The 27,743-nt window shown below is 36.0% G+C and overlaps 2 protein-coding genes across 3 annotated transcripts; both read right to left on the bottom strand.

Moving 5' to 3' along the window:
* Nucleotides 1-6,565: 6,565 nt before the first annotated feature.
* LOC137710307 (uncharacterized) lies at nucleotides 6,566-8,746 on the bottom strand. 2 transcript variants are annotated; one of them, XM_068449237.2, is made up of 4 exons: nucleotides 8,517-8,746; nucleotides 8,033-8,212; nucleotides 7,846-7,912; nucleotides 6,566-7,367 (listed from the first exon to the last, which is right to left on the bottom strand). In XM_068449237.2, exons 2-4 carry the CDS (start codon nucleotides 8,170-8,172, stop codon nucleotides 7,086-7,088), a joined length of 489 nt encoding a protein of 162 aa, XP_068305338.1. In that variant the 5' UTR covers nucleotides 8,173-8,212; nucleotides 8,517-8,746; the 3' UTR covers nucleotides 6,566-7,085. The 2 variants fall into 2 exon arrangements, with proteins under 2 accessions (XP_068305338.1, XP_068305337.1); XM_068449236.2 differs by having other exon boundaries at nucleotides 8,590-8,746.
* Nucleotides 8,747-13,499: 4,753 nt separating this feature from the next.
* Nucleotides 13,500-16,996, bottom strand: LOC137711620 (uncharacterized). Its single transcript, XM_088695322.1, has 6 exons — nucleotides 16,696-16,996; nucleotides 16,118-16,581; nucleotides 15,662-15,997; nucleotides 15,177-15,563; nucleotides 14,791-15,005; nucleotides 13,500-14,494 (listed from the first exon to the last, which is right to left on the bottom strand). Exons 1-6 carry the CDS (start codon nucleotides 16,866-16,868, stop codon nucleotides 14,246-14,248), a joined length of 1,824 nt encoding a protein of 607 aa, XP_088551448.1. The 5' UTR covers nucleotides 16,869-16,996; the 3' UTR covers nucleotides 13,500-14,245.
* Nucleotides 16,997-27,743: the final 10,747 nt, after the last annotated feature.

Raw genomic sequence — 27,743 nt, 5'->3', positions numbered from 1 at the left:
CCTAGTGTAAACCCCGTGGGTTACAAATGGGTATTCACAAGGAAACGTAATGAGAAAAACGAGATCGCAAGATACAAAGCACGACTCGTTGCACAAGGCTTTTCTCAAAGACCTGGAATTGATTATGAGGAGACATACTCTCCTGTAATGGACGCAACTACGTTCCGTTACTTAATAAGTTTTATGGTTTCAAAAAGACTTGACATGCGACTTATGGATGTCATCACTGCGTATCTATATGGAGAATTAGATACTGACATCTATATGAAAGTCCCAGAAGGACTTAAGTTGCCTGAAACAAGTAACAAACCACGAGGTATGCTCTCGATCAAATTAAGGCGATCATTGTATAGGCTGAAACAATCTGGACGAATGTTGTATAATCGTCTCAGTGAGTATTTGATTAAAGAAGGGTATATCAACAATGTCATTTGCCCTTGTATGTTCATTAAGAAATCCAACTCTGGATTCGCTATAGTGGCAGTATATGTTTATGATATGAATCTAGTTGGAACTCCTGAAGAGCTCAATAAAACTGCTGAATATCTGAAAAGCGAATTTGAAATGAAAGACCTTGGAAAAACAAAATATTGTCTTGGCCTGCAGATCGAACATTGTGGTAGTGAAATTTTGGTCCACCAATCAGCTTACATTGAAAAAATTCTGAAGCGATTTGGTATGGACAAGACTTATCCACTCAGCACGCCAATGGTCGTTCGTTCTTTGGACATTAAGAAAAATCCATTCCGTCCAAAAGAAGATGATGAACTGGTCCTTGGTCCAGAAGTACCATATCAGAGTGCAGTAGGTGCTTTGTTGTATTTAGCACAATGTACTAGATCAGATATAGCTTTTTCAGTTAACTTGTTAGCAAGGTATAGCTCTGCTCCAACAATTCGCCATTGGAAGGGTATCAAAGATGTATTGCGATACCTTCGTGGGACAACAGACATGCGTCTCTTCTACTCAAAGAACTCCACAAATGACCAGGTCCTTGTTGGATATGCAGATGCTGGTTTTCTCTCTGATCCGCATAAAGTCCGCTCACAAATTGGATATGTATTTAAGAATGGAGATACAGCAATCTTATGGCGCTCAACCAAGCAAACATTAGTTGCTACATCTTCAAATCATTCAGAAATACTTGCTTTACATGAAGCAAGTCGTGAATGTTCTTGGTTAAAATCAATGATCCATCATATCCGGAATTCATGTGGTCTAACTTCGAAGACAGACAATCCAACTGTCATCCATGAAGATAATGCAGCCTGTGTTGCCCAAATGAAGGAATGATTCATCAAGGGCGATAAGACTAAACACATATCTCCAAAGTTTTTCAGTGCACATGAGCTTCAGAAGGCTAAACTTATTGAAGTCAGACAAATCTGTTCAAATGAAAATCTGGCAGACTTGTTCACCAAATCTCTACCAAAGTACACGTTTCAGAAGTTAGTGCAAAGTATCGGATTACGTCGACCAAACTGCTAAATTTGGAGAATGCGGAATCAGGGGGAGATACATATCAAGGGAAGCACCCATGATACATGCTTGTTGTACTCTTTGTCATTCGATTAGGATTTTTCCCACTGGGTTTTTCCTATCAAGGTTTTAACAAGACAACATAAGCATGCTTGACACTATATCAACGATCCAGGTAAAGTTGTACTCTTTTTCCTTCGCTATGATTTTTTCCCATTGAGTTTTTCCAAGCAAGGTTTTAATGAGGCAACTCATGTTGATATGTGGGCATCTAAGGGGGAGTGTTGAAAATACTGATGGGTAGTGAATGCCCACAGTGTTTTGGTGGAGTTTTTCAATACCGTCACATATTGGCTTTTAACATTGGCATTGTTTATGACTACACGCACACATTGTCAATTCCTATAACAGATTGAAAACTGACTTTGGGAATGCAGGATATCATATTGTCAAAAGTGTGTTGTAAATTTCAAATGTAGTAATACGAGTTGCTCTATAAATAGAACACTCGACTGCAATCAAAAGATACAGAAAAATATAAAAGAAGAGAACGAGAGAAAAAGATCAATAACATCATCTATTCCTCCGTCTTTTATTTGTTATCCTCTTGTGCTATAGTTTTAAGTGTGACATTTTACATCTACCTCGTACCTACTATTAAAAGGTTATCTCTCTAACTTTGATCTATTTATAACACTCTAAACGTTGTGGATTGATAAAAGTTTTATGATTTATTTTTGATATTTTATAGCATTCAACCTCTTTTATTTTTATTGATAATATTGTATGGTTAATTACGATAGTGATCTTCAGATTTAAATTCATGTTTTCACTTTAGTTTTAACCTCAGTATTAAATTTTATGACCTTATAATTGCATCATATATCCTGCTTCAGTCATTATGTCAAGTAAGCCTCTCCAAACCATACAACTGCTCGGCGAGCACATGCAAATGGTTCAAAGTTAACGTGAGTCACATAACACATTTAAGTTTAAAGGCAAATATTGTAATTAATTATATTTTTAATTAATTCATGTTGGTTTTTTTTTTTCATTTGAATAAAAAAGCTTGCTTTCATGTCTTAATTTCAAAGGTTGAATCTTTTCTTCCTGAAACATAAATGGTAGTTTAGCCAAAATGGTCTCTGGGATTGACATAACTCATCTATTTGTCCCTGAGGTTTGAAATTAATAGAACTGGTCCCTGAGTTTGTCCACCATTAATTATTTTCAACTTATTATGCAAAATATCTGTTAAATAATAATTGTTGGGGCCCAAAAATGTCACATGTAACCCAATCAAGTAGGCCTAATTGTTGTAAAACCCCAAGTCAAGCCTAAACACATGTCAAGGTACGGAATCAAGAAGGGAAAACATTCACAATCATGCCATTAATATAATGATGAACGAACCAGACGTTTGTTTAATCACGCAACGCCATGCAAATCCATTCACATTCATCATGCCATGTTATATCTCGCTAATTACCATTCATGCTAAAATATGTCCAATCCATATGTCCAGGGCTTGCCAAGTGAATCGTGGTGTGGATGGTTACAGAAGTTTGTCGGGCATACGCAGAGTCAAGATTATGGAAGACTTTGGGCTGCTTAGGAGCCCAAAGATCCAAACCCACAATCCTTGAAGTCTACGTAGGTGAGTTTGAGAGAGAACAAACCTAGTTCTCTTTTTTCCCTAGCTAGACAACTAAGCCAGTTAGAAAAAAGTCAAACTCAAGGCCTTAAAAATCACGTGAAAACCCAATAAAGCTTGCATTTAATGAAAAGAGAGGCAGACTTTCCCTTCCTAGTTCATGTAGAAGAATGATGAATGAAAGTCATGAAACGCATTACTAGAATTAATGCACGTGGAAGTTGACCTAGGAAATAAGCTATTTGGAAAGAGAGACCAATGCAGTCTTCATGAGAGCAATGGTGTTCATCTGTCTTACACTAAATGGGAAGGTTAGAGTTATGCTAGGAGAAATGGGAGGGAAGACGTTGCTATAACTAGAGCTTTTCTAGGAAGCCTAAAAAAGGAACCATTCACCTACAAAAGAGAGGTCAGAGGTTTTGAATAGAGGAAGACATAATGTTAGAGAGATAGAGATTTAAGGTTGTACTGCACCAAGCAAGGGAAATTGCTTTCTAAGTGCAAATAGTCTTGAACTTTTGAGAGGATCACCTTCCTGCAACCTTAGTATTTTCTTTAAGCTTCCTTCAATCCGCTCAGTCAAGGGGAGCCTTCTTAGAACCGTAGGAAACCTAAATCACCCAACTAAACACATCATGCAATCATGCAAAGTTCTCTCTCACACTAAACTGGTAAACTTCTAGCTTCCACACCATGCCTCACTCAAGCAAGTTATTATTTGCTTAATCATACTATCTTTAAGTCATTGATCCAACCGGGATATTTCCTAAGACCTGCTAATTCTTTCGAGATATTTCAGGACTTGGTATGAAAGCGAACCAGGGGAATGAAAAGGTACTCGCAAGCCCAAGTCTAGCTCGGCTTAAAAATCCCTTACAATGTCCAAAATGCCCTCAATTTAATAAGCAATGTGCCAAAGTAATTTGACAAAAATCGAGGGTATTTTTGTCATTTATGGCTTATTTAATTAATGGAGGTTATTTTCGGAATGACCAAAATGATTGACGGTGGACAAATTCAGAGACCATTTCTATTGATTTTAAATCTCATGGACCAAAATGAGAAGTTATGCCAATCTCAAGAACTATTTCTGGCTAAAAAGCCATGTATTGCAGCCCAGTAAATGCATGTTCAAGCTGGGAAACATCGAACAAAATCAATCGTGTTTAATTGCAAGAAATTGGTGGTTCAAAATTCATTCTTTTAAGAGGTTTAAGAGATTTTTATGTCTTCATGAATTTACAATTTTTCCCCTTCATCTGATAAATTTTTCTGTCATGATTTGTGCAGTGTAGTTTATGACTTAGGTTATGCAACACCAATAATGTTACAAAAATTACACCTTAAGATACCAATAATCCAACTTAGATATAAAATTTAAAACCAATAATATAATTAGTTTCCCAACTTAATTATATATACAAATTGTATCTTTGAAATCGAAAACGAAAAAGAAATGAAACAAAGTTTAATCAGGAAACATGACAATATGTTGTGTCCCTCATTGTTTATTTTTAATCGGATCCTAAGCTGTTGAAGAAGTTGATCGGTTGAGCAATGTTCTTCTTTTGCAGGCAAGGGACATCAGGAACATTACTTGCATTAGAAGTTCCGCTACTTAGGTTGGGGCAAGAGGCACGGATCTCCTTCCCAGCAATTGCCGATGTGATTTTTATCTGGTGCAGATTAATGTTGGCACAACCTGGATTCGCCGAGCAATCAAACTCGATCGCTTCTTCGGTTGCAGAAGTTCCATGAAAACCATTGTATGTCACATCGCTCACACTCACTGTCGAAGTCAGCAAATTTAAAAAAAAATGATAAGAACTTCGTTAATACAACTGATTTGTTTGAGTTAAAAATCATTTTATTGAAATTAACATAAGAGCAATGTACTAACCTTATTCCATGACCTAGTCCACAACTAATTTTGGTGATATTGATAAAGGTTGATTTGGTCCACGACTTTTATTCAGATGTGTAACTTAAATGTGCACTTTTGATGTGCACATGAGCTTAACATTTTATGTAAGTGGAATATGTTGGCTAGTCCATAACCGGTCAAGCCCACGTGAGTCGGGTTGTGATGGGTCGACCCATTTGACACCTTTAAAGCAACCTAATCATCTAGAATCCAAATAGTCATGTATCCTCCACAAACGAACGGGTTATATTTAGGTACACAATCTTATCCTATGAAGGTTTTCAATGTACTCGTTCTGATCAAATTGACTATACCTAAGTTTTTCTCATAGTGAAGAGCAAAATCTTGAGTTGAGGTATATCCCCCTCTGCCCACATAGAGAAAACATACGCTAACTACAAACCATAGTCTCTCATAATTAAAAAGAGTTGCAACAGTGTAACTGTGCTATGTAAGTTAATATCCGTGATTAGGGTGCCTTGCACAAATTTTATCCTTCACAAGTGCGTAGGCCAGCGTTTGCTACCAGACATTTCAACCACTGAAACTCATGTCCGTACAAAACTAGGGAAAGGGATTTTCTCTAGTTCATTTCCACCAAATTCACCAAGTCAACGAATTCGAACTCTTGAAATTTGATCTAATGACTAAAGTTATTATAACTTTTTAAGGAAACCCTTATTTTTAGTTGTTTGATCAAAATTTAAAGATCCGAATTCGTTGACTTGGTGAATTTGGTAGAAATGATCTGAAGATGATTCCTTTCCCAAAACTAGGAGCCCAAGGATTTGACTAGTCACCCTTTGGAGTTGGCCCATTCAAAAGTGCAAATCCCTAATAGCAATCCTCCACGCCAACACCAAGTCAGCCAAAGCCAGGCAGGCCAAACAATAACAAACAAACAAAAGAGGCCAAATCCTACCACATGTTCCGCGATGCTTCTAAAGACAGAAACCCCAGTACCCCACACTTGTCCCTCCAACCCTTCTCCCACCTACCTTCCTAATCCTGCTTTTTCCACAAAACAACTTGGAAATCTGATTTGATTAAGATCTCAACTTGATTTAGATTAAGAGGGGTCGTAAGACCACCACTTCTCAATTATGTTACTTGTTTTACTCAACTACGGACCCATCAATTTATTTGAAACTCTCTCTCGTCGTATTACATACTGTTATGTAATATTTGAGACGTTATACTTATGACTGTAGGATCAAAACACCACGTGTATTTTATGAAAAATATTCGCTACGTCAACACGTTATTATGTGAGAAAGTTTTAACGTTTAATAACAACACAATAACATCTCAAGAAGTTCTAAAGATGCAAATGTGACAATATTCTAAACCCATGGCAATTATTGTTTGAGAAAGTTAAAACATGTGTCAATGTGCGAATGACTTGTCACAATTCTACACAGACATCCACATACTTTCCGAGAAAAAAATTCTGAAGTTTGAATTGTAACAATATACATCCATCATAAATCGTGCAATAACACAGCAAATTCCAAATAGATCCAATCCTCATTTCCTCTAAAATACAATTACAAAGGGAGGATTAAACAAAGTCCTTAGTAGAAGATTACATACTTGTCCCATGAAACCTCCTCCCCCAATGTCACAAAACCATCTCCTAATAGAGATGGCCACTTCTATGAAGGAAACCAAAACAGACTTCTATCCACATAGAGTGAGAGAGAGAGAGAGAGACAGACTTTAAGCCTCCCACTCTCTCTCCTCTTCCCTTTTATTCCTCAAGATGGAAAATCTCCATCACCTTAATTTACATATACATCTTTTGAGTTTACACAAAAAGACTCACCATAAATTAAACATATTAAGATCAACTCACTTGACTTGTATGTACAAAAATTACATTCTCCATCTCAAAGACCCCCCAAAAAACATCATCTTCTTCCTCCTCCTCTTGATATTTTTCCCAAAGCACAAAGCCCTCTCCTTTTCTCACAAAACTCTGCTTCTTCCAAAACAGAGAGGGCTCTGTTCCACACCCTAACTCTGTGTCTAAGCTACAGCAGAGATGCTGCAGTTCCTGCGGTCCCTGCTAAGACAATCAAACCCTTCGATCCGCACTGCAACTGGCTTGTCCCCAGACTTCATCCGGACACAGCCTCCGTTGCGCGATGACAACATAGGCTGTGCCGGCAAAAATGGAGCTATATTGCCGCTGTTGCCGAAATGCTCGTCTTGGATTACGGGATTTGATGCCCTGCTCGGCGGAGACCCGCAGAAAAAGGGCGGCGATGAAGCCAATTGCTTATTACTGAATCTATCATCATAATTCCCCTGTTTTCATAAATTAACCACAAAACAGGAGAAAATAATTAGTCTTTGTTCTTGGAATTTTTTTCATAAGTGGAAGAGTGAGCTAAAACATGATAACAAAATTAAAAATCAACTAATTCATGCCAATAAAAACAAACTTGAAACCCCAAATTAGAAAATATAAAACGAAAACATGAAATGATTTCCGCACACCTTTTTCTTTACAAAACCAACAAACCACAGTTTATTTATGTCCCTTGATTCGAGTGGATGCTTCGACGAAAACGGATGCGAGGAAATCATTTCTCCGAATATTAGCTCAATAAATTTAGGGAACTTCAACGAAAAGCTTCCAATACTGTTTATTTTAACGAAAAATCACATTTTTACGCTAAAAAATTCAATCATGGTACTATTTATTTTACATTTTCGTTGAAGCTCAACGTTTTCAAGCTCTTTTTCATTAGTTTTACTATAAATTTAAGGGGAAGAGCGGAACCTTGGCGAGAATAATATCCAGAATCTCAGACCCAGCTTCAGAATCTCCATTCTCCGATTGGTTGTGACTGTTGCAGCAGCAGCAACAAAAATCAAACACCCAAAAAAAATACAACCTTTGACTCTACCTACGAATTAAAACCTTAAAAGAAAATACAAGTGTGAGAAGAAGAAAAAAAGGTACGTACTTGAAGTATCTGAAGGGTCTGATGTTGTCGTTGAAGGAACGATTTAGAAGGCTGAAACGACGTGGTTTTGGGCACACAACTGAATCCATCCCCTCGAAGCCTGCCGTGGCGCTCTGCTCGTAACCGCACCTGCTCATCATCTTTGCTTCCTCTGTTGGGTGATATCACCAACAACAAAGCCTGCACACCCACACACCCAGATTTCATTTCATCAATATCAACCCTAAAAATAAAATAATACAAACTTTTGCATGAAGATTTCATATAAAATATAATTTTTGTTTTTTTTTGGGGGGGGTGGTGGGGGGGGAGTGATTTTCGTACACCTTGTTTATTAAAATTTCAGGCCTTTGAACGAATTAAATCAAAAGAAAATCACGAGACAGAAATAAATTGAAAGACGTTAAATATAACAAAGCATGAAAATAAAACAACCCCAGAAGGAAAAATGATGCGAAATTAAGAGTTGTTCTTCATGATTTACATATAGTTTGCAGATCTGTCGATAGAAAAGTTGCAGAAACCCCAGGAAAAAAAGACAGGGAGGAACTAAGAACCTTGAGCTGCAGCCACAGGAGGCCCCTCAGGGAGGAGGAGATTTAAGGGGAAGAAGAGAAAGGGTCTGCAAAACAAAGATTTTCCGGGGCGTCTGAGAGGGAGAGAGAGAGGGAGAGAAACGAGCCGGTGGGCTGAGTATTTATCATTCAAAGAAGCAGGGGACAGAGAGAGAGGAAACAGAGGATTATCTAGATTGTGGACCGTTGGATGAGGTTGAGGTTGGTGTTGGAGGAGCCCGATTTGGTCCACGTGGTCGGGATCTCCAGCCCCCTTTCTTCTGTAATAATACTAGAAAATAAATAAATAATAATATTCTTGTTTTAGCACAAGCCTACAAAGGAAAATATCTAAAAAATTTCATTTATTTATAGTAGGGTTGATTGATTCCAATTTCCAATTGACCAATGACCTTTGGGGCTTTGAGCTTTGCAACTCGCAAGTGCACGTAAAGAGATCATTTCAAGATCTCTACTATTAAAGTCACAGGATTAAGTGATCTGAATTTTTGAAATTTCATTCAACAGACAAAAATGATTATAACTTTTAAGAGACCAAAATAGATGAGATGTTTGATGAAAATTTTAAAGACTCGAATTATTTGATCTGATGGTCTTAGTGGAAAAAATCCGAAGAAGATCTCTTTCTGAAATGACAACCCAACTATTTTAATTTTTAATTTTCCGGTAAACGAAGAGAAAGATTAGGATTAAGGACAACCAAATCTTTATCTAACTCTTAAATTTGAAGTCATGCAGATTTTTTTTCTTACTTGATAAGAACACGTTGAAATGGACATTCAACCAAAATAAGAAGATAAACGTCTCCATAGGATTTGAGCTTCCGTTTTTATTTTGAAGATCTACGAAGATTAAATGTATATTAGTCACAAAATTAATGTGATTAATATTAATTTAGATTTAAGGACTTAAATATTAGGAAAATTAATTAAAAGAGTTTGAAAACTTTGAGTTTTAACGAAAATTATAAAATAAAGGGTAAAATGAATAATACCAATATTGACTTTTTAGTTAAAAATGTGGTTTTACGTTAAAGTGAACAGTACCATGAATTTTTCGTTAAAATTCTTTTATATATTTGACAACTTAATAAATCAAAATAAGAAAATGAGTTTTTTAATGGTACAATAGCACAGAGTATGAACAACTAATTAGATGATGCAGTGAATCTTTAAAAAAGGCAAGAAATTTCAATAAAGTTGTCTTATTAGATCATCTTTTACATTGAATATGATCAACTTAGAATCAAGTGATATCAAAATACATAGAAGTTCCAAATTTTATAGAGTAAATTACATAAAATTACCTTAATTATTGAGCCAGTTACAGTTTCATACCCTATCTTTAAAAAATGTCAATGTCATACCTCATCTTACGAATTTATTATAAGTTCATACCTTCCGTTAGTTTGTCTGTCAAATTGATCGTTAAATGCTGCATGCCTTGAGGCAGGCCCCTTTTTATTAAAAAAATTAATTAAATATTAAAACTAAAAAAATAATTTAATTTAATAATTTTTTTAATGGGGGACCCACCCCTACAAACCCATTTAAAAAATTATTAAATGATTTTATTTTTAGTTTTTCATATTTAATTAATTTTTTAATAGAAAGTGGGCCCCCCTCAAGCCACGTCAGCATTTAACGGTCAATTTGACAGACAAACTAATAGAAGGTATGAAATTGACATTTTTTAAAAAATGAGGCATGAAACTGTGACTGACCAAATAATTGAGGCAGTTTTGTGTAATTTACCTTATAAAATATGTTATAACAATGACATGATCAGATTTTCAAAATCACATTTTTTTTCTTAAAGTGTTGCTACACCCAATAGGCCGAATGCAAGTTGATGAGTCATGAACGTGCCACAAATTAAACGAACGTGGTATGAGTATGTGTTCGTACTTTGCCAAACTAGAATTTCAAAAGGGAAAACTAATGAAAAAAATTTGAAAATTTTGAGTTTTAACGATAATGATAAAATAAAGGGTAAAGTGAATAGTACCAAGATTAACTTTTTAGTGTAAAAATGTGATTCTTCGTTAAAATAAACAGTACTGAAAATTTTTCGTTAAAATTCTCGTTTAAAAACTATAGCCAAAGATTAAGAAGCATGTCAAATTTTGAAGATAAAAGAGAGGGCATGAAAAAAACATGGCAGATGATCGTTAATTAAAGAAAAGGCTAATTGCAAAGGAGCTTCAATAATTCGGATCCAATGTGGAAAGCAGGGAAGGACAGACATGTTCGTAAACACAGAATGGAAGTGGGAACCACAACTCCGTTCCCTTTCCTTTTCTGTTCGATTCCTCCGCATGCCACTGCGGGATGTTCACATTGGTAACAGAGTTGGAAGAAAAACTTACATTTACTTGGCACATATATATTGTTATCACAGAGTTGGGAGAAAAACTTACATTTACTTGGCACATATATATTGTTATCGTTGACATCTTGTGTTAATAATATAAAATATATGTAATTTTTGTTTATATGGTATTGTTTTCTTTGTACGGAATGTTATGTAATTGTGTAGCTGTGCTATATATGTTGTTCTTTTTGGAAGAAAGGTTTAGTTGTAGAATCAACTTTCATGAATGATCTGTGTATGTTGTTCTATTTGAGGGAAAAGTTTAGTTGTTCAATCAACTCTGATGAATGACGAACTCATTAATATCATGAAAATTTCTTATAAGTGAGAAATTTTAAAAGGAAAGCTAATGAAAAGTCCTCAAAAACTTTAGTTTTAATGAAAAATGACAAATAGGGGAGCATTTTTGCTCACCACCATAAACTATGGTGCATGCTCACCATACATCTAATCAATTGACACGTGTCATTTTACTTAATCTTGGTTAATTTTTTTCAAAATTGAAAAACTAACATTTAATGTGAAAGTTAATTAGAGTTAGGTGAAATGACACATGTCAATTGATTAGGTGTATGGTGAACATACATCATAGTTATTATGGTGAGCAAAAATGCTCCCAAGTGAATAGTAGCAGGAAAGGTAAAAATGTCATTTTTCGTTAAAAGTGAATAGTACCGGGAGTGTTTCGTTAAAACTTCCAATCTTAAAGCCAACTCTTGTGAATATCAAATTTGAAATAATATTTTAATTACAAGTATAAAATGTCGTTGTATATCATATACCTGTATTAAATTTTGGTGGCCATAGTCCAAATTTCCAATCCAATGGAATTCATGGAGATTAATACACACATATATATGGCCCCTACCATTAGGTCCATTACCAACCAATTTTAATTCGTCCTATCATATGTGTATACGGTTCATTCACCACTCATTCTCAACGGTAGAATCATATAGTGTATATCCGATTATACCGTATATTAAAACGATTTTGTTTCCTTTTGTGCACTATTAGATAATAGATAGTGTGCAAGTGGCCTTTTACTACAGTGGTGGAAATGTGTTGTGTCATTGCATGACGGTGTGGATTCAAACTCTGTCGGTAGCTAATCTAACATCTAACTTATTAACAATATCGCATGACTCAAAAGATAATAGATAGTGAAGTGCTCACTAACTTGCTATTTATATTGAGAAGTAATTTCCATATATATTTTTTTCTTTTGCATGTCGATGTTTATTCTGATCATCAATTCTTCATATATTTCAATTGAATGACCAGAATAATACAATAGTGTGCAACTACGTGTGATAAAAGAATTGTGCGGAATTCACTTCCCCTATTCCTTTAGAACAACTAACTATTAGTGTAGTAATATACAAATCTCTGCGCTCTCCTTAATGTATATCTACATATATAAAGTGAAAAGGCAAAAAAGGTAAAGTTTTCAATATCCATTCAATGGCCTCACTTTAATTGGTGGGTGGTTAATTATTCTTTCTCTGTTTCTGAATTTTTTTATTAAAATATATAATTAGATCTAAAGCAGGAATAAAACTTAATTTTTAATTTAAAACAAAGGCCAATTAACATGGGCGTGAAGGAGGCTAGTAACTAGTTAGTGAAATGAATAGCTTGTATTAACAAAAAATAACTTTCTGATGAAAAATAATAATAATAATAATTTGGTCAGTATTTTCATAATTATTTAAGGGCCTGATAGGCCCGTACAATGTCTTGGGTAGGCTTAAGACCGGCCCACTAAACTAGATTAAGGGCCTGACAGGCCATGGGTTATAGGTCTCGCGTTTGAACTTGATCTTCTGCCCAAGTTTTACTTCTGTGTTTTAGAAGACTGAGAGGAAGATGGTGTGGCCGGCGACGACATTGGCAACCAATAGACTAGTAACTCGTTTCTCAACCTTTTGTTGTTATTTTTATTATTTCAATCTTCTGAAATATATGCGTAAATGATACGAGCCATATGGAGGGATTGGAATTCCCAACCTTAGTATATATTAGACTGTTAATTAGCAAACAAAAGAATTATTGATTATATTTATATGATGAGAAATGTTACTGACTCTCTTAAAGTGGGACTCCGTCACTTCACAGTTTAACGTCAATTCTTTTGTTAACATTATAACAAAAAAACTTGGGGCCGGGGGGGGGGGGTGCAGCACATGGAAAGTCTCATTTTTAAGAGAGTCTCCTTAGTATTTCTCTTTATATGATAGATTAAGGAGAGTGATAGGGTTGATGGCACAAATTTACAATTAGATTATTGTTGCGTATGAATTACAATTAAATAACAGTTACAAATGACGTCATGTGCACAAGACTAACTAGGTAACCCCAGTAGTTTTGATTGTAATTGATTAAGGAACACATTAATGTTTTGACGGTGCAATGATGAAATTTTCTTATATTATCTAAAATATTCTATACCATAGAATTTTGAATAGTTAATGATCAATTAAGTATACAATAATTAAAATCTACAAGGCACTATACAATTTTCAGCAAATGATATGTGACATTTGACATTTGAAATTATGTGACAGTTTCAAAAACCCATGCAATAACTGAGTACAAAATTAATATATTTCCTTTCCAATCACCATGATTTCCCAACTATAATAGTCAATAGGTCATCACCTTTAAAAAAGTCATGCAATCTCATTGTCGACCCACCCTCCAGATACAGAAATCTTTAAAAATGGTGATATATCAGACTTTATTTCTTTTTTCATTGCCCACCTAAGTGGGTCCTAAACCCTAAATTAACCACATATATATGATATAACCCTAATCCCTTGAGTGTACCATGTGCTACCTTTTTATTCCACTGCATCTGCACATGTGTTTGAAGCAGCCTTATTATTCTTCCTCTTTAGTCTTCTCCTCTTTTGATTCAGCTCATATCCCAGCTTGTAGATAAACCCTAATTTTTTTTTAAAAAAAAGCTAAAGCTAAAGTAACTCTTGTCTCTCTCTCTTGATGTTCCTTGCTTTGTTCTCTCTCTCTCTCTCTCTCTAAACATTATTTCATGGATTCGAAAACTCCAAAATCCATGTCACCTTCATGTGGTTTATTTGATATGTAGTTATAGGCCCTACCTCAGTAATATAATATTATATATTATAATGGTTTTTACAAAAGGGTACCTGGGTAGGATATTCATTCATTCTCTGTGAAGTCACGCATGAACATTCATGTCACGATGTCTAGTCATCAAAGCAACACAATGGTGGTACGTGGGTCATTGTGCTGGGAAGAAAAGTGGGGAGGAATCTCTTTGGTATTTTCTCCCATCCAGAACTCGCACTTTGCTCATCTTTGCTTCGCACCAATGCAATTGTTCTGCATTTAGGTCGGTCATTCTCAAAACCCTAGATACCAGTTTTAGGTCAATCAGACCCATCAGTATCTCCATCTCTTCCTCCACCTTCAACCTTCGCTTTCTCAGGCATTTGTGGGAACGTCGAAGATCTTTGATTTTCATCTTCTTCTGCTCATGAAATTGGGAGAAGTAGGATTATATCCGGAAAATGTTTATACATGACGTATGTTCTTTAACTTAAAGAATGGACGCGCATTGATATTGTCAAGAATGTATCAATCACATGTTTGTACACTTTGTTACAACAGTGATATTAGTAACTTGACATTACTAATAACATATCGACAATCAGTTCTTTAATAAAGATGGACTTCCGTTATGGATAATAATTTGGTATAGTAAAAAATAAATGATAACGCAACATAATTAAGCAATTGACATAATACATATATATATGAACTTACCTTTTGATTAACTTTCTTCATCAGATGGAGAAGAGTGGGATCAACTGAACCTTTTCGTTTTCTTTTGAACAAGGATACTAATTTCTGGCAGGGTTTTTCCTTATCAGTCTTGAGAAAATTCATGAACGTTCGGATTCCGTCTTCCATTATCATTAAAAATGCAGCTGACGAAATTTTTGAGCCAAAACCTTCATCCTTTTGATGGTCATCGTCTTCTGAAATTTATGGCATAAGATTCATACATTAGTTAATTAACTTTGTTTGATCCCTAGACCTCTTGCATTCTTTGATACAATTTAAAAAATTCTATCATGTAACATTCAAATTGTTAAAGAAAAAGGGTATGAATTAAAAGAAGTTAAAGTACAATTCTTCTGCAGATGTACCTCGATATTCTGGCACTTGAAGTAACTTTGGTGCCAAAAGCCTCATCCTAGCATAAATCTCTGGCCTCCTGCCTTGCTCATAAGGCTCATTCTCTACATATCTTTGTAGAAGCACTTGAAATTGCTGAAATTTCTGTGCTAATTCGCCAGGAACGCCGGGATCAAACTCACTTCGTGATGCCCTTTTTTGCTCAAAATTCTTGTAGTTCCAATTAAGTGCTTCCCATGTTAAGCAAATTTGTGCAACATAAGCAGCCTCCAGCTCATGATAAGGGTTGTGACGTACATCAGGCAGCCTTTTTGTTGCCGTAGAGATTCTATGAACAATCCTTTCCGAAATTGATCTTGGACAAACTTGAATAGACTTAAGTGATTCTAAAAACAAAAATATAGCATATATAATGTCAGCTTAAGATATTAATAAAAGAAATCATTACAAAAAGGAAGAAAATATAGCTAGATAATAAAAAATAAATAAAATTAAATTACCTGTTTCATAATTCTGTCTAGGAACATCATTTCTTCATCATACTTTTGGAAGACTGTGTAAGACTCCCATTTGGGGCAGCTTCGCCGGGATGAGGAAGAAAAGGGATCTTCAGTGGCAGAATCCCTGCAATTAATTGAGCTTCTCCATTCAGAAGAGCTCTTAGAAGTTGATCCAACAGTTGAGTCGCCAAAAATTTCATCCTCTTTATTGTCTTGAACTTGGAACTTCTTGTTCTTCAATTGATATGCCCCGAAAACCACAAAATTTTCGTCACTGGATAAATGCGTCTGATCTGCCCTATTGATTTCAGTATTATGTTCATCACAATTACCTGTATGATCAAATAACATAAGCAAATGTCAGGCTGCAAATAGTACAAGTATTAGAAGTACATCATGTGACTAGCTAGCTAAGTGTAACAAACTTTAGTGCTTGAAATAATGCGACATACCGTCACCATTTTTGTCACTTTTATGTAGCTCTATAGTTATCGGAGATGTGGGCCACACACGATCCTTCGCAACAGAATTGAGAACTGAAACTGTATCTTTCACGGGGATTTCCTCCGCACCTTGATCGTCATGTTCAGATTCTAAACCTTGTGGTGACTCATGCAAAGATTCATGCGGGCGGTCTTCAATTATTAAGCTCTCCCGTGCGCTAATGAATTGGTCTTCCGAAAAACATTTTTGATGATGATGCTGAAGGTTATTGTTAGGCAAAAACATCAGTGATTCGCCGCCGTGAATGATGTCAGCCACCAGATCATGATCATTTATGGTACTGCAGTATTGGTGACCAGGAACATGAAACTGCCTTTGTTCGTCTTCTTCTTCTTCCTCCTCCTCCTCCTCCTCCTCCTCCTCTTCTTCTTCTTCGTCCGAAAACACGTAGTCTTCGTATCCATTCTGGCTTCTGCAATCCAACAAATAAATGCATACAAAAGGGTAAAGATTAAGTAAATTAAAGAAGTAAAACACAAAACTGAGCATGCAGTTAAGAACTTAAAACATAAGGATATATTAAGACCTTGGGAAAATAGGGTTGCTACCAACAAAGTAGAAGAGTTTGAAAAGAAAAATGGAGGAGAGGTAGAGGAAGAGGAGGAGGAGGTGGAAGGCGGAGGAGGTGTTGTAGAAGAGCCTAACTAGTGCTTCCTCAGCTGAACATGGCATTTTCTTCTCCGAAAAATGAGTTTGCATGGAGCCTCTAGTGTCTCTCCTTCACAAAGCACAATGGCAAAGTGGGAGTATTACTCCTTGAAAAAAAGTTAAAGCGTGTGCTTTGGTTTGCTTTCATAAATACTCTCTTCCTTGTTGGTCGAAATAGTTTTTTCCCCAAGAAATGTTTCGTGTCCTCCAATATTGCAAGTGCCAACTTTACCTTATATATGTTTCGTATTATTAATTTGATATTTATAAATAAGCCACTTAAATCGTCTATTTTATAATAAAGGAACACGTATAAACTATTTTGAAGAAAAAAAACTTTTAAACTTAACTGTTGCAACTGACATTAATATAGGTAAGAGATAATTTTCTATAATTTGATTCCTTAAAGGTTTCTCACTACCACCAACAATTATTTTAAATATTTCACTAACTTCTTCTTCCTCTTCTTTTTTTTTTTTTAGGTAAAAGATATTGCACAGTCTTGATTAAATTGCTTATGAAAATAGTTCTTTTGCATGCGCTCACATTGTGTGAAACAAATCGTGAGAATCATTTCTAATGCAGTATCTTTGTATTAAAAGAACATAAACCTTGTATTTTAGTTTGTATTTGAAGTAAAAGAACTCCTTTTCCTGTTTCTTTTTATTGCTAGAATTAAAGTAGAAAATCCTGTTCTGCAAGAAAGGGGCCTATGCTATATCCAAATAAATAAATATAAGTATATAATTAGAAACAAAAATAAAAAGAAGAGACCAAAACCAAGCCACACGCATTGGTAGACATGTATGCATGCCACTTTTTAAAAGAAGATATAAGATAATATTATTTTCAAATAAAAAGAAGCTGAAATAAAAATAAATAACTTAAAGTAGATAATTAGAGGGAAAAAATGACATGACATAAGTTTCTGTACAAGGTTTTGGTCAGATAATTAGTGGAGGCTTGAAGGTATTAGTATTCTTTGCCTCCTATAATATATAAAGAACCTTTTCATAAAGCTATGAATTATGGGAGGTGTTGTCAATTGGATTTTGGAGCTTCTCTTTTGGAAATCTTCTTGGTTGTTTCTTCTCGTCTTTAATTAACTTTGCCATTAAGATTTCTGCATGCATGTTTGTCGATCCAATCAGCGGTTGATTACTTGATCAAGCACGAATCAAATCACCAGATTATGAAGCACTAAACTATGATTTGTATTAATTAATTAGTTTACAATGGATTGAGATTTTAACTACAACTTCGTATCTTTGCTTGATAAGCTTGAAAAAAAAAACCCCAAATCTTGGATAGCCCAATAGTAAATACATTCCTGAATATAACCCACGAAAAGTCCAATATTTTGCATAATTCTTTGAAGGGGGGAAAAAAATCGTTTGGTGCCACAAATTGGATTGAATAATCCACATGGCCAAAGAAATTAGAGTAAATTACATTTTAACTCTTTCTATATGGGTGCAATTGCAACTTATTCGTCATCTTTAAAACATTTTAATCTCACATACTTACATATTATTTCATTTTCATATATCTGTTAGCCAAATTGTCGATTTGACCTTTAAATGATGACATGACAAATGTAGGGCCTATATTTTTACTCACGTGAAAGTCAAATTTGTCTATATAGATTAAAAAACAAATGATAAATTACATTTTACCACCTCAACTTTGAGTCATATAACAAACTCATATTTTATTTTTTAAATATTACAATGTCATATTTCAACTTACGAATTTGTTACAATGTTAGACCTCCAATAATCAATTCGTCAAATTAGCCATTAAGTGATAATGTGGCAAATGCAAAATCCATATTTTTGCTGATATGGTAGTCAATTTTGCCATGTAGATAAAAAATAAAATTATAAAATAAATAATTTAAAAAGAAAATAATTTTCTGCACAGTTGACCTCTGTCCTCCTCACCTGAACCACCACGCTCACGTCGTGCTTCCCCTTGCCCAAAACTAACTACCAAGTATCTACCCATAATCCCACACCTCGAGATCAAGATAAATTCACATCCACATTCACCGAAATTAGAGAGCCGCCAAAAACCTACTCCAAATAGTTGAACTTGAACAAATTATATCCTGTTCATCAAATTAGAGGAGTAAATGTCTAGATGATGGTGGTGGTAGTAGGAAGCCAGATCGAATTGACATTCAAATGTTAAAAATAAAATTAGAAGTAGGAGTTTTCTACATATTGGGGATTAGGGTTGTTCGAGAGGGTTGTGTGGATGAGCTCATGATCAGGTTGGTCGCCAAGGGTTTTAAGGATGGAACGGATTTGGGTGACATCAGAGACAGCGTGTTGAATGGCAGAGAGGACTTTGGGGTCAGAGAGGTGGGGCATCTGGGTTAAGGATGGGGGTCTCACTACTACAAAAGTGGCTTATTGTGTCGGTGGTTGGTATCGGTTTTATATAATATACTGGCGGATAAGACATTTCCGACACCCTCTTTACATGGTGTCGGAATTACTGTCGGGTATAACCGACATAAACTGTCTATGTCGCTTATAACCGACATAGATTGTTAATGTTGCTTCTAATCAACATAGTTTTTAATCTTTTTAAATGGTGGTGTTGTATAAAAAGAAAACTGTGTCATTTTCAACCGACATAAAGTCAGTGTCGGTTAAAAAAAATCGTGTTGCTTCTACCCGACACTAATAATTATTTTTATATATTTTAAAACCCGATGTCGCTTGTAGCTGACACTAATAATTATTTTTAAATATTTTAAAGCTCGGTACGACGGTATGACATGTTGGTGTTCTTTATCCAGTGCTCCAACGAGTCACCACAAAAGGACTTGGATTGCTAGCATGTCATTAACTCACAGCCGTTCATCGTCATAAAAAAATAAGAACCATTCCCTTATTTGAAACCAATCCAACTGGCCACCCCAAAAGCACTTGGATCGCCAACATGGCAAACCCCACTATAAAACACCACGCACCAAAACACTCCAGACCAAAATTGAAATCCGAGCTCATCTCAGTTCCCAACAATTTGTTTTCCCTCGTAAACGAATAGTTTTCATTTCCCCAAAAAGTCAGAGAGAATGGAAGCCACGAAAGCCACCAAGGGCGCCGGCGGAAGAAAAGGCGAGAGAGGAAGAAGTCGGTGTCCAAGCCAGTTAGGTAGCGTTTGGTACGCAGACGGGACGGGACGGAACAGATGTTCTGTGTTATGTTTGGTACGCGCAGGACGGAACAAGACAGTTGTTCCGTCCTTCGTTTGGTAGCACATGGACAGAACGGAACCAAAAGATTAAAATGACTAAAATACCCATGTTTCGCTGTTGTTTGGTACAATTTTATGGGCGGAACGGGACATGACTCTTTTTTTTTTTTTTTTTTTTTTTTTTTTAATAAGTTGTTCAAATTTGAACACTATTATCCATTATTTGTTTTTCTTGGTCCAAATTTTAACAGGTATATGTTGTGTTTCACATGCAAACCCCTTTAAAATTTGTAATTTTTCCCGTTTTCTACACCTCCATTCGAATTTTCACCACAAACCCATTAAATTTTATTGTGCAAATTGCAAAACCCACACCCCAATTCAATTTTTAGTCCCTAATTTTGGTCCTTTCAATTGTGGGTTGTTGTTGTTAAGGATGGATTTATAAGATGTTACAATCCTATCACTAAGGAAATAAATAATTTACATAAAATCATAATAAACTACGAATCCCAATAATACAAGAATATATACACAAAAGTTAACAAATTGTTGAAGAGAGCTGGAGTATTCAAAGTAGGTGTGGATGGTTGGAGAAATGGCAACGAGAATTAAACTCTTCTAGTGAAAATTTGATGAAATGGAGTAGAAGAAAATTTAACAGAGGAAGGGAGGAAATTGATCATCTAATGCATTATTTGGGTTGCCTCCATGATAATTGGGAGGAACATGGTGAGCAGACTAAGGCCTTGATAAAGTGTATTAACAAATTGAAAGAAAGAGAAAAGACGTTTTAACTAGGTCTCGAATCAAATGGATGCAGGTTGGGATTCTAACTCAAAGTTCTTTCACTAGACCACCATATAGAATAGATGATTTAATACAGTTGAAAAATTGCAAAACATTCAAGGGGTATGGATAGAGGAGGCGAATGTTACATGGTAGACAGTGGAAGAGCATTTCATCAACTTGTTCATGTCTGGGGGTTAGCAAGATTGGGGGGCTATCCTTGACTATGTTATCCTAATAATATCAGAGAAGGTGAACAATGATTATACAAAGCCAATTAGCAATGACGAGATCAAGGATGATTTGTTCCCAATAGGGTGTTTAAAGGCTCTAGGCCTTGATGGTTTTGAAAGAGATTTTTCCCATTCCTTTTTGGATATTATCTTGGAAGAGATCAATGGCCTAGTTTAGGATTTCTCGAGTGGGGGAACAAGCCCCAAGCACCTTAATAGGTTCTACAAACATTAGAATTGGCCTTGTTTAGAAGGACACCTCTCTAAATATTCCCCATTGCAGGAACAAGGCAAACCACATAAGAGCACATGACAAATGTTGAAAAATATATAAGTTTAATGATCATGCATATCGTAAACATTTTAGGGTTTAAACATTTAGAACTTAAACAAAGAAAATGAAATATGCATAACTTAAACATGAAATATCCGAAATCAAACATTCGTCCTGACTTAAAAACAAATAATGTCTTGCTAAAGTAATAATGAAAACACTTAGAAGTTGATAAAGTTCCCCATGCTAAAACCACAAATACTAAAACCTCAAAGGCTCTCCATAAACACTTTAATGAAATCTGGTTTCTGTGAGTCATCCAAGGTGCTCCAAATACCCATCAGATCGGTATCTTTCACTAACTTCATTGAAATTCTTAACACCTGATCGTATGGGAGACCCATGGCCTGAAGCTCAGAAGGTAGTCTAGCTAAGAACATATATAAAAAATAAAATTTTAATCACAATCTAAACTAATGTTTCCTCTCCTCCTGTCCGTGTTTGTAACCCCCTGTAGTGTAAATCACAAAAAAATTTAAACCACAAGTATTCTCATTAATAAATTTTTGAGAGAAAATGTCCAGCATGCAGCAACCATTCAATGCAGGCCAATCCCAAGGCCAGGGCCAGGTATGAGATTGATGTTTTCAATTCAAGCAGGGTGCTATTATTTCCACCCACCTGTCATATTCTCTCACCCGTTGACTATTGAAAATGTTCATGACAAATGGATATAAAGTGAGTGGGGAAATAAGACAAGTGCGTGGGTGCAAGAGCACCTTTAAGCTGCAGAACGTAATTTATTAGATGATCATCGTACTCATGCTGTATATGTGATACAATGCCATATGTTTTATGTTGTTGGTGCAGGCTAAGGCAGAAGAGTGGATGCAGTCCACATAGGAAACAGCACATGAAGCTAGGAACGCAACAGCTGATGCAGCTCAGTCAGCCAACAAACTATACAACGCAAAATAGTTCACTTGGAGGGTTTGGTTTAGACTAATGAAGTAAGTCATTAGACTAATGAAGTAAAGCATGCCCTATAAAATACAAAAATCCATCACCCCTCTCACATTATCATTCTAACATATATCTTTCTTTTTTTTTCACTTTTCGAACATTTTTCACTTGAGCACAGTTTTCTAAAATTCTTAATGCTGATGTTAAGCACATGCAGGGCTCTATAACAGAGCAGTGTTGATTTAACAGCCACCAAGGAGATCAATGTCTCAAGGTGCCAGAAATTCAAAAGAAGCCAGCCTCATGTCTTATGTTTATCTTGTGTATGTAAATGTGCACCCTACACATGCTAGACACACAAGGTTCAATTCTTTAAAACAAATAAGAACAACGACGGTTCAATAGCGTAAGAGAGGGTTTTGTTTATCAAGTGGAAACACTATAAAACGTTAAACCAGAGGTCCGTCTAAAGAAAACTTGAGAGTAAACAATTAAATAAATAGAAAAGTTGCACATGGATGGACAAGCACAAACAGAAAATCCAATACCAAAAGCACCAGAGGAATCTAAAAAAACGCTACTTCCTAGTTCATTCAATAGGAAGAGAGTAATCTTACTAAACTGTTTAGAATGTAACAGAAATTTTGTAGCCCTTCATGGTTAATAGTTTAATTTCCTTCAATATCAAGTAATCCAGCAATAAAACTATCCACTACAATGTCGTAGATTCCTAATGCACTTGAAACAATAGACAACCAATCTATTTTACCATTAAATGATTAACGAGAAACAGATCATTGGAAGAATCTGAGACTTGAGACTTCCACTACAATGGCATAGTTCAGATGATTTGAGCATGACATCACGAAACTGTTTTGGCTTTCTAAGGGTTGTTTGAGTGTCAGTTAGGGGATCAATGGTTTGGAAAGCTGCAAACGAGATTGGGCCTGTTTTTCTCCAATTGCTATATTTACAAAAATATAAATCAATACAGCTCTGGAAACAAGATATGTTTGAAAGAAATGTTCACAAAGACAAAAATCATTAGTCATTACAATCCAATTACAGGCATGATTACTTCAAGCTAAAATTGTGGTTTTCAGTTTGATTAGCCATAAACAATTTCAAGAAATAAATATATCAAAACACCTGATACTGCCTATGCAGCCAAGATGCCCTTTATGCTTCTAGGTCAGCTCACCACGGATTAATCCTCGTCCAAGTCTAAAGACATTTGTGTGTTGGGGGGTGGGCGTGTGTTGGAAGGGAGTTGCAATTTTTTGTGTTTACAACCTATTCTACTTATCTATCTCTCCACCCAGTTCTATACCACTTCATTTTTAGCTCAAGCGAGACCCTTCTAATTTTCCATAACTTATATGCCTTTAAATGACATGACTTGTTAATTAAATCCTAAACCAAAAGCCCAGGACAATAAGATAAAAGGCATTTGCACATACATAATGGAGCCCTATTCTTTCACTGTTAACAAGAAACAATCAGAGTTATAACCTAGCAAACACATTTACGACTTGATATCCAATGATTATACCAAAACTAGAGTATTTGGTCGACACGGAATCCCAGGAGCACAAAGCAGCCTCTGTATTTTTCCAATATAAACAGGCTGCACTCTGCCATCTCACTTTTGGTAATTATATGTTCAAACACTACTATAAACATCATGCTTGAAAATAAGTCTTGCATAACCGACATCAACCTTTTAATGCTTATAACCGACATCAACTTGAATAGCTAAATCCTGAAATCCACTAAGACCTAAAGGCATTAACAAAACCAGCTCACTCACTTCAAATCAATATCCATACAAATATGATAAAGTCAACAAAACCCAAATTGCTTACCTTTCCTATGAGATAGAAAGGAGAAAGATTTATCTTTCAAGCAAACACCCACAGGAACAACAACCCTGTTGCCCAGAAAGCAAGAAAAGCACCTCAAAGGAGAAAACCTAAATCAGATCAAAGTACCAAAACCCTGATGCCCAAAAATCCCTTTTTTTTTTTTTTTTCCCATTTCACAAAATACAAATTACAGATTGATATGTATTTACTCAAGAAACAAAATCAGAACCATACAACTCAACAATCAAGAACACAAAGGCATCCAAGAAACACCAAATTGACCAAACTGACCGTCCAGAAAGACAGATTGAAAGCGGAAACATAAACCAAAGAAAAAAATGTACCAGACCCAGATGAGAAATCGCCAAAAAAAACTAGTATTTTGCTGCACTCTAGTTGATACAAAATATCAAACACAAACAGAGAACAAATACATAAACAAAGAACAAATAAAAAACATTTGAACAATCGAAGAAAGAGAGACCGAGAGCTACACGAAAACAGATCGAACCTGGAACCGAGATGCAGAGCTGAAGATGCTACGGAAGAGGATGAGGAGGAAGGTTCGCAGAGCTGCTACACGGAAGATGCAGAGGTGAAGAGGCTACAGGGAAGAAGATGAGGAGGAAAGGGAAGATGCAGAGGGAGGAACACGACGGCTGAGAAGAAGAGGGATAGTTTTTAGGGTTTGTTATATGATTTTTGATGTAAATTTTGAAAAAGACAAGGGGCATTTTTGTCTTAAAATTTTGGAAATTTCTGTCCCACAGACGTGGAACAACCCGTTCCAGGGTGGGGGTGTGGAACAGAAAATCATCCAAAATCTGTTCCATGGAACAGCGCGTTCCACTCATTTTAGGCGCACCAAACACGGGACAGAACGCCTCGTCCCACTCTGTTCCGTCCCGTCCCGCGTACCAAACGCGACCTTAAAGCCGGTCTCCAATTCCCCATCGGCTATATCGCTCGTTTCCTCAAAAAGGGATGCTACACCCAACATACTCGTACCGGCCTCCAATTCCCCGTCGGTTGTATCACTTGTTTCCCCGTCACCTGTATCACTCGTTTCCTTCAATTCCCCTTCTGCTTCTAGCTCTCATTTCATGTAAACTTTTTTTTAATTATTATTAATTAAAAACAAAGACAGATTTTTATTTTTTATTTTTTTATTAATAGTTTGTGGTGTCGCTTATGGGCGACAATATATTGGTTATTGTATTTATCGAATTGTAAGATGGTGTCGGTTGGGACCAACATCAGTCTGCTCCATCTGACAGTATTTGTGTACTTAGTGTCGCCTATATCCGACGTGAGTTTCGATGTCACTTTTAACTGACGCTACTATCCTTTTTTATTTTATATTGCTTTCCTTCTTCTTGGTGGATTAAGGGGACTAACCGACATCAAAAGCCTTTTCGTGACGCTATTGTTAGTGTCGGTTCTATTATCCAACATTGCATGAGTTTATGTCAGATTTTTACCAAATATCCGACAAAAATTATGTTTTCTTGTTGGTGTTTGGACCATCAGTTATAGGTAATTTTGTAGTAGTGTATGGCGGAATGGATGAGCGTCAATGCAGATTTTACAAAGGTCAAAAGAGGCGGTGGGACGGTTTGTTAGGCCTGGGACTTCAAGAAGGGATGCGGGACAAGACGTAGGAAAGCATGGGAAATTTGGAGAGGCTGTGATCCATTGGATGACATGGGATAAGATGGGAAGCGATGGGATGAAATTGAAGATATGGGGTCGGAAATATGAAGAGTGGGTGGTGGTTCTTGAAGAAAGTTGAGGTTTAACCATAAAACCAATTAGCAATATGAAGAGTAGCTCAACTTACTTATAAGCCCATGCAAGGTCCCTCCTCCCATCAATGTGGAATTCATTCTCAACGCGCCCCCTCACGTGTGGCGAATTTTTAAGCCTAACACGTGGATAATATAACGGGGTGACGTAGAGCGCGCGTGGCCGTTCCACACGTGGGACAACGTGCTCTGATATCAAGAAAAAAACTTGAGGTTCAACCATAAAACCAATTGGTAATATGGAGAGTAGCTTAACTTACTTATAAGCTCATGTAAGGTTCCTCATCCCATCAATGTGAGATTCATTCTCAACTTTGTCTGTGTGAGTGATGACTTATGCAATTGGATTGGATTTTGAAAAAGAAGAAGAAGGATGTTAGACTGAGTCTCAAAGTTTACTCTCTTTTCGGCTGCTATGAAGGTGCTAGATGTCCGCCATTACTTTTCTTCTGCTTTTGGACATCAAATTAACTTTCATATGTCTTCGCCTTATTTTTCAAACAATGTTTCTACTCATGATAAGGTGACTATTGGACAGGTTTTGCAAATCTGACATTGCCATTCCAGAGGTAAATTTGGGACTTCATAATGTGGTTTTTTCACTGGCGGATCCATTAAGGGGCATGAGGGGTCATCTGACCCTCCTAACTTTGGCAAACCTCCATGGAAAACCACAGTGCTGCCCCTTTGAGGTTCAGAGTTGTCCTTGAGATATGCCCTCCAATTGCTCGATGGAATGCCTCAATGAATGGGCAACGCGTGGCAGGGCAGGGAATTGTATACAGCGTGGATGAAGGTTGCATCGTGCCTTTGCCTCCAATAATACATCAGAGTTTGGTGTTGCAACCTCTGTTTTTCTACCTCTGGATTTCTAAACTTGCCTCAACCTGCCAAGGAATTTCCTAAAGAAAAGTGGATAAGTCTATAGCTGCCACTTCCACTCTTCCAAACCCTATTTGCTTTGAAGTAGTGCCATCACTCATTTGGAAGTGTGCCTTTGAAGCAAAACCAAGTCATTTTATACACTTTTAAAAAATAGGACCCAGCCACTCGAAAAAAACTTAAGCTTCTAATTAATCTAGACAATATAAACCCAAATCTTTAAAATCTTAATTTCTACCTAATCCCAAACCAAATTCCAGATTTATAAAATTTGAATATTCATTAATAATAGTAAAGTTCAATAATAATAATAATAATAATAAAGAAGCTACAATATGATATTTTCAAAATACAAAACCATGTCGTGAACAATTGTCGCTTGTAATGGACATTTGTAGTTTTTAATGTTATTTATTCATAAATTATGAATGATGGAGTTATGATTTAATTTTTATGGCTATTTGTTGTTGAAAAATGTGTATAAATTTTTACACTTGACCCCCTAAACAATTTTTCTTGAATCCGCCACTCGTTTTTTTAGGAAAGACCCTTTTAAGGCGAAAGAGCTCATTCTCAAAGTGCAACACAAGCTTGCAGGATGGAAGGGTACCTAACTCTCTTTGTAAACCGGTTCAAGCTTACACTTTAAAAGCCAACTATTTCTAGCATGCCTAATAATATTTTTCCTTCTTTCCGTGTCCTCCTAGAACAGCTAAAGCTATTGAGCAGGCGAGTCAGGATTTTTCTGGGGTTCTTCGAGGACTCATCCTCCTATCGCTTGGACATTCCTCTAAAGATAAAGGTGACCTTGGTGTTAGACTTGTGCTTCATTTTAATAAGGCTGCTCTTTACAAGTTGGGGTGGAAGATCCTTACTGGGGATTCTAACTGATGAGTGAAATTAAT

This window comes from Pyrus communis, chromosome 6 (genome assembly GCF_041283825.1).
Source record: "Pyrus communis isolate YQ-2024b chromosome 6, ASM4128382v1, whole genome shotgun sequence".
Taxonomy (NCBI): Eukaryota; Viridiplantae; Streptophyta; class Magnoliopsida; order Rosales; family Rosaceae; genus Pyrus; species Pyrus communis.
This window is presented reverse-complemented; position numbering and strand designations above follow the sequence as displayed.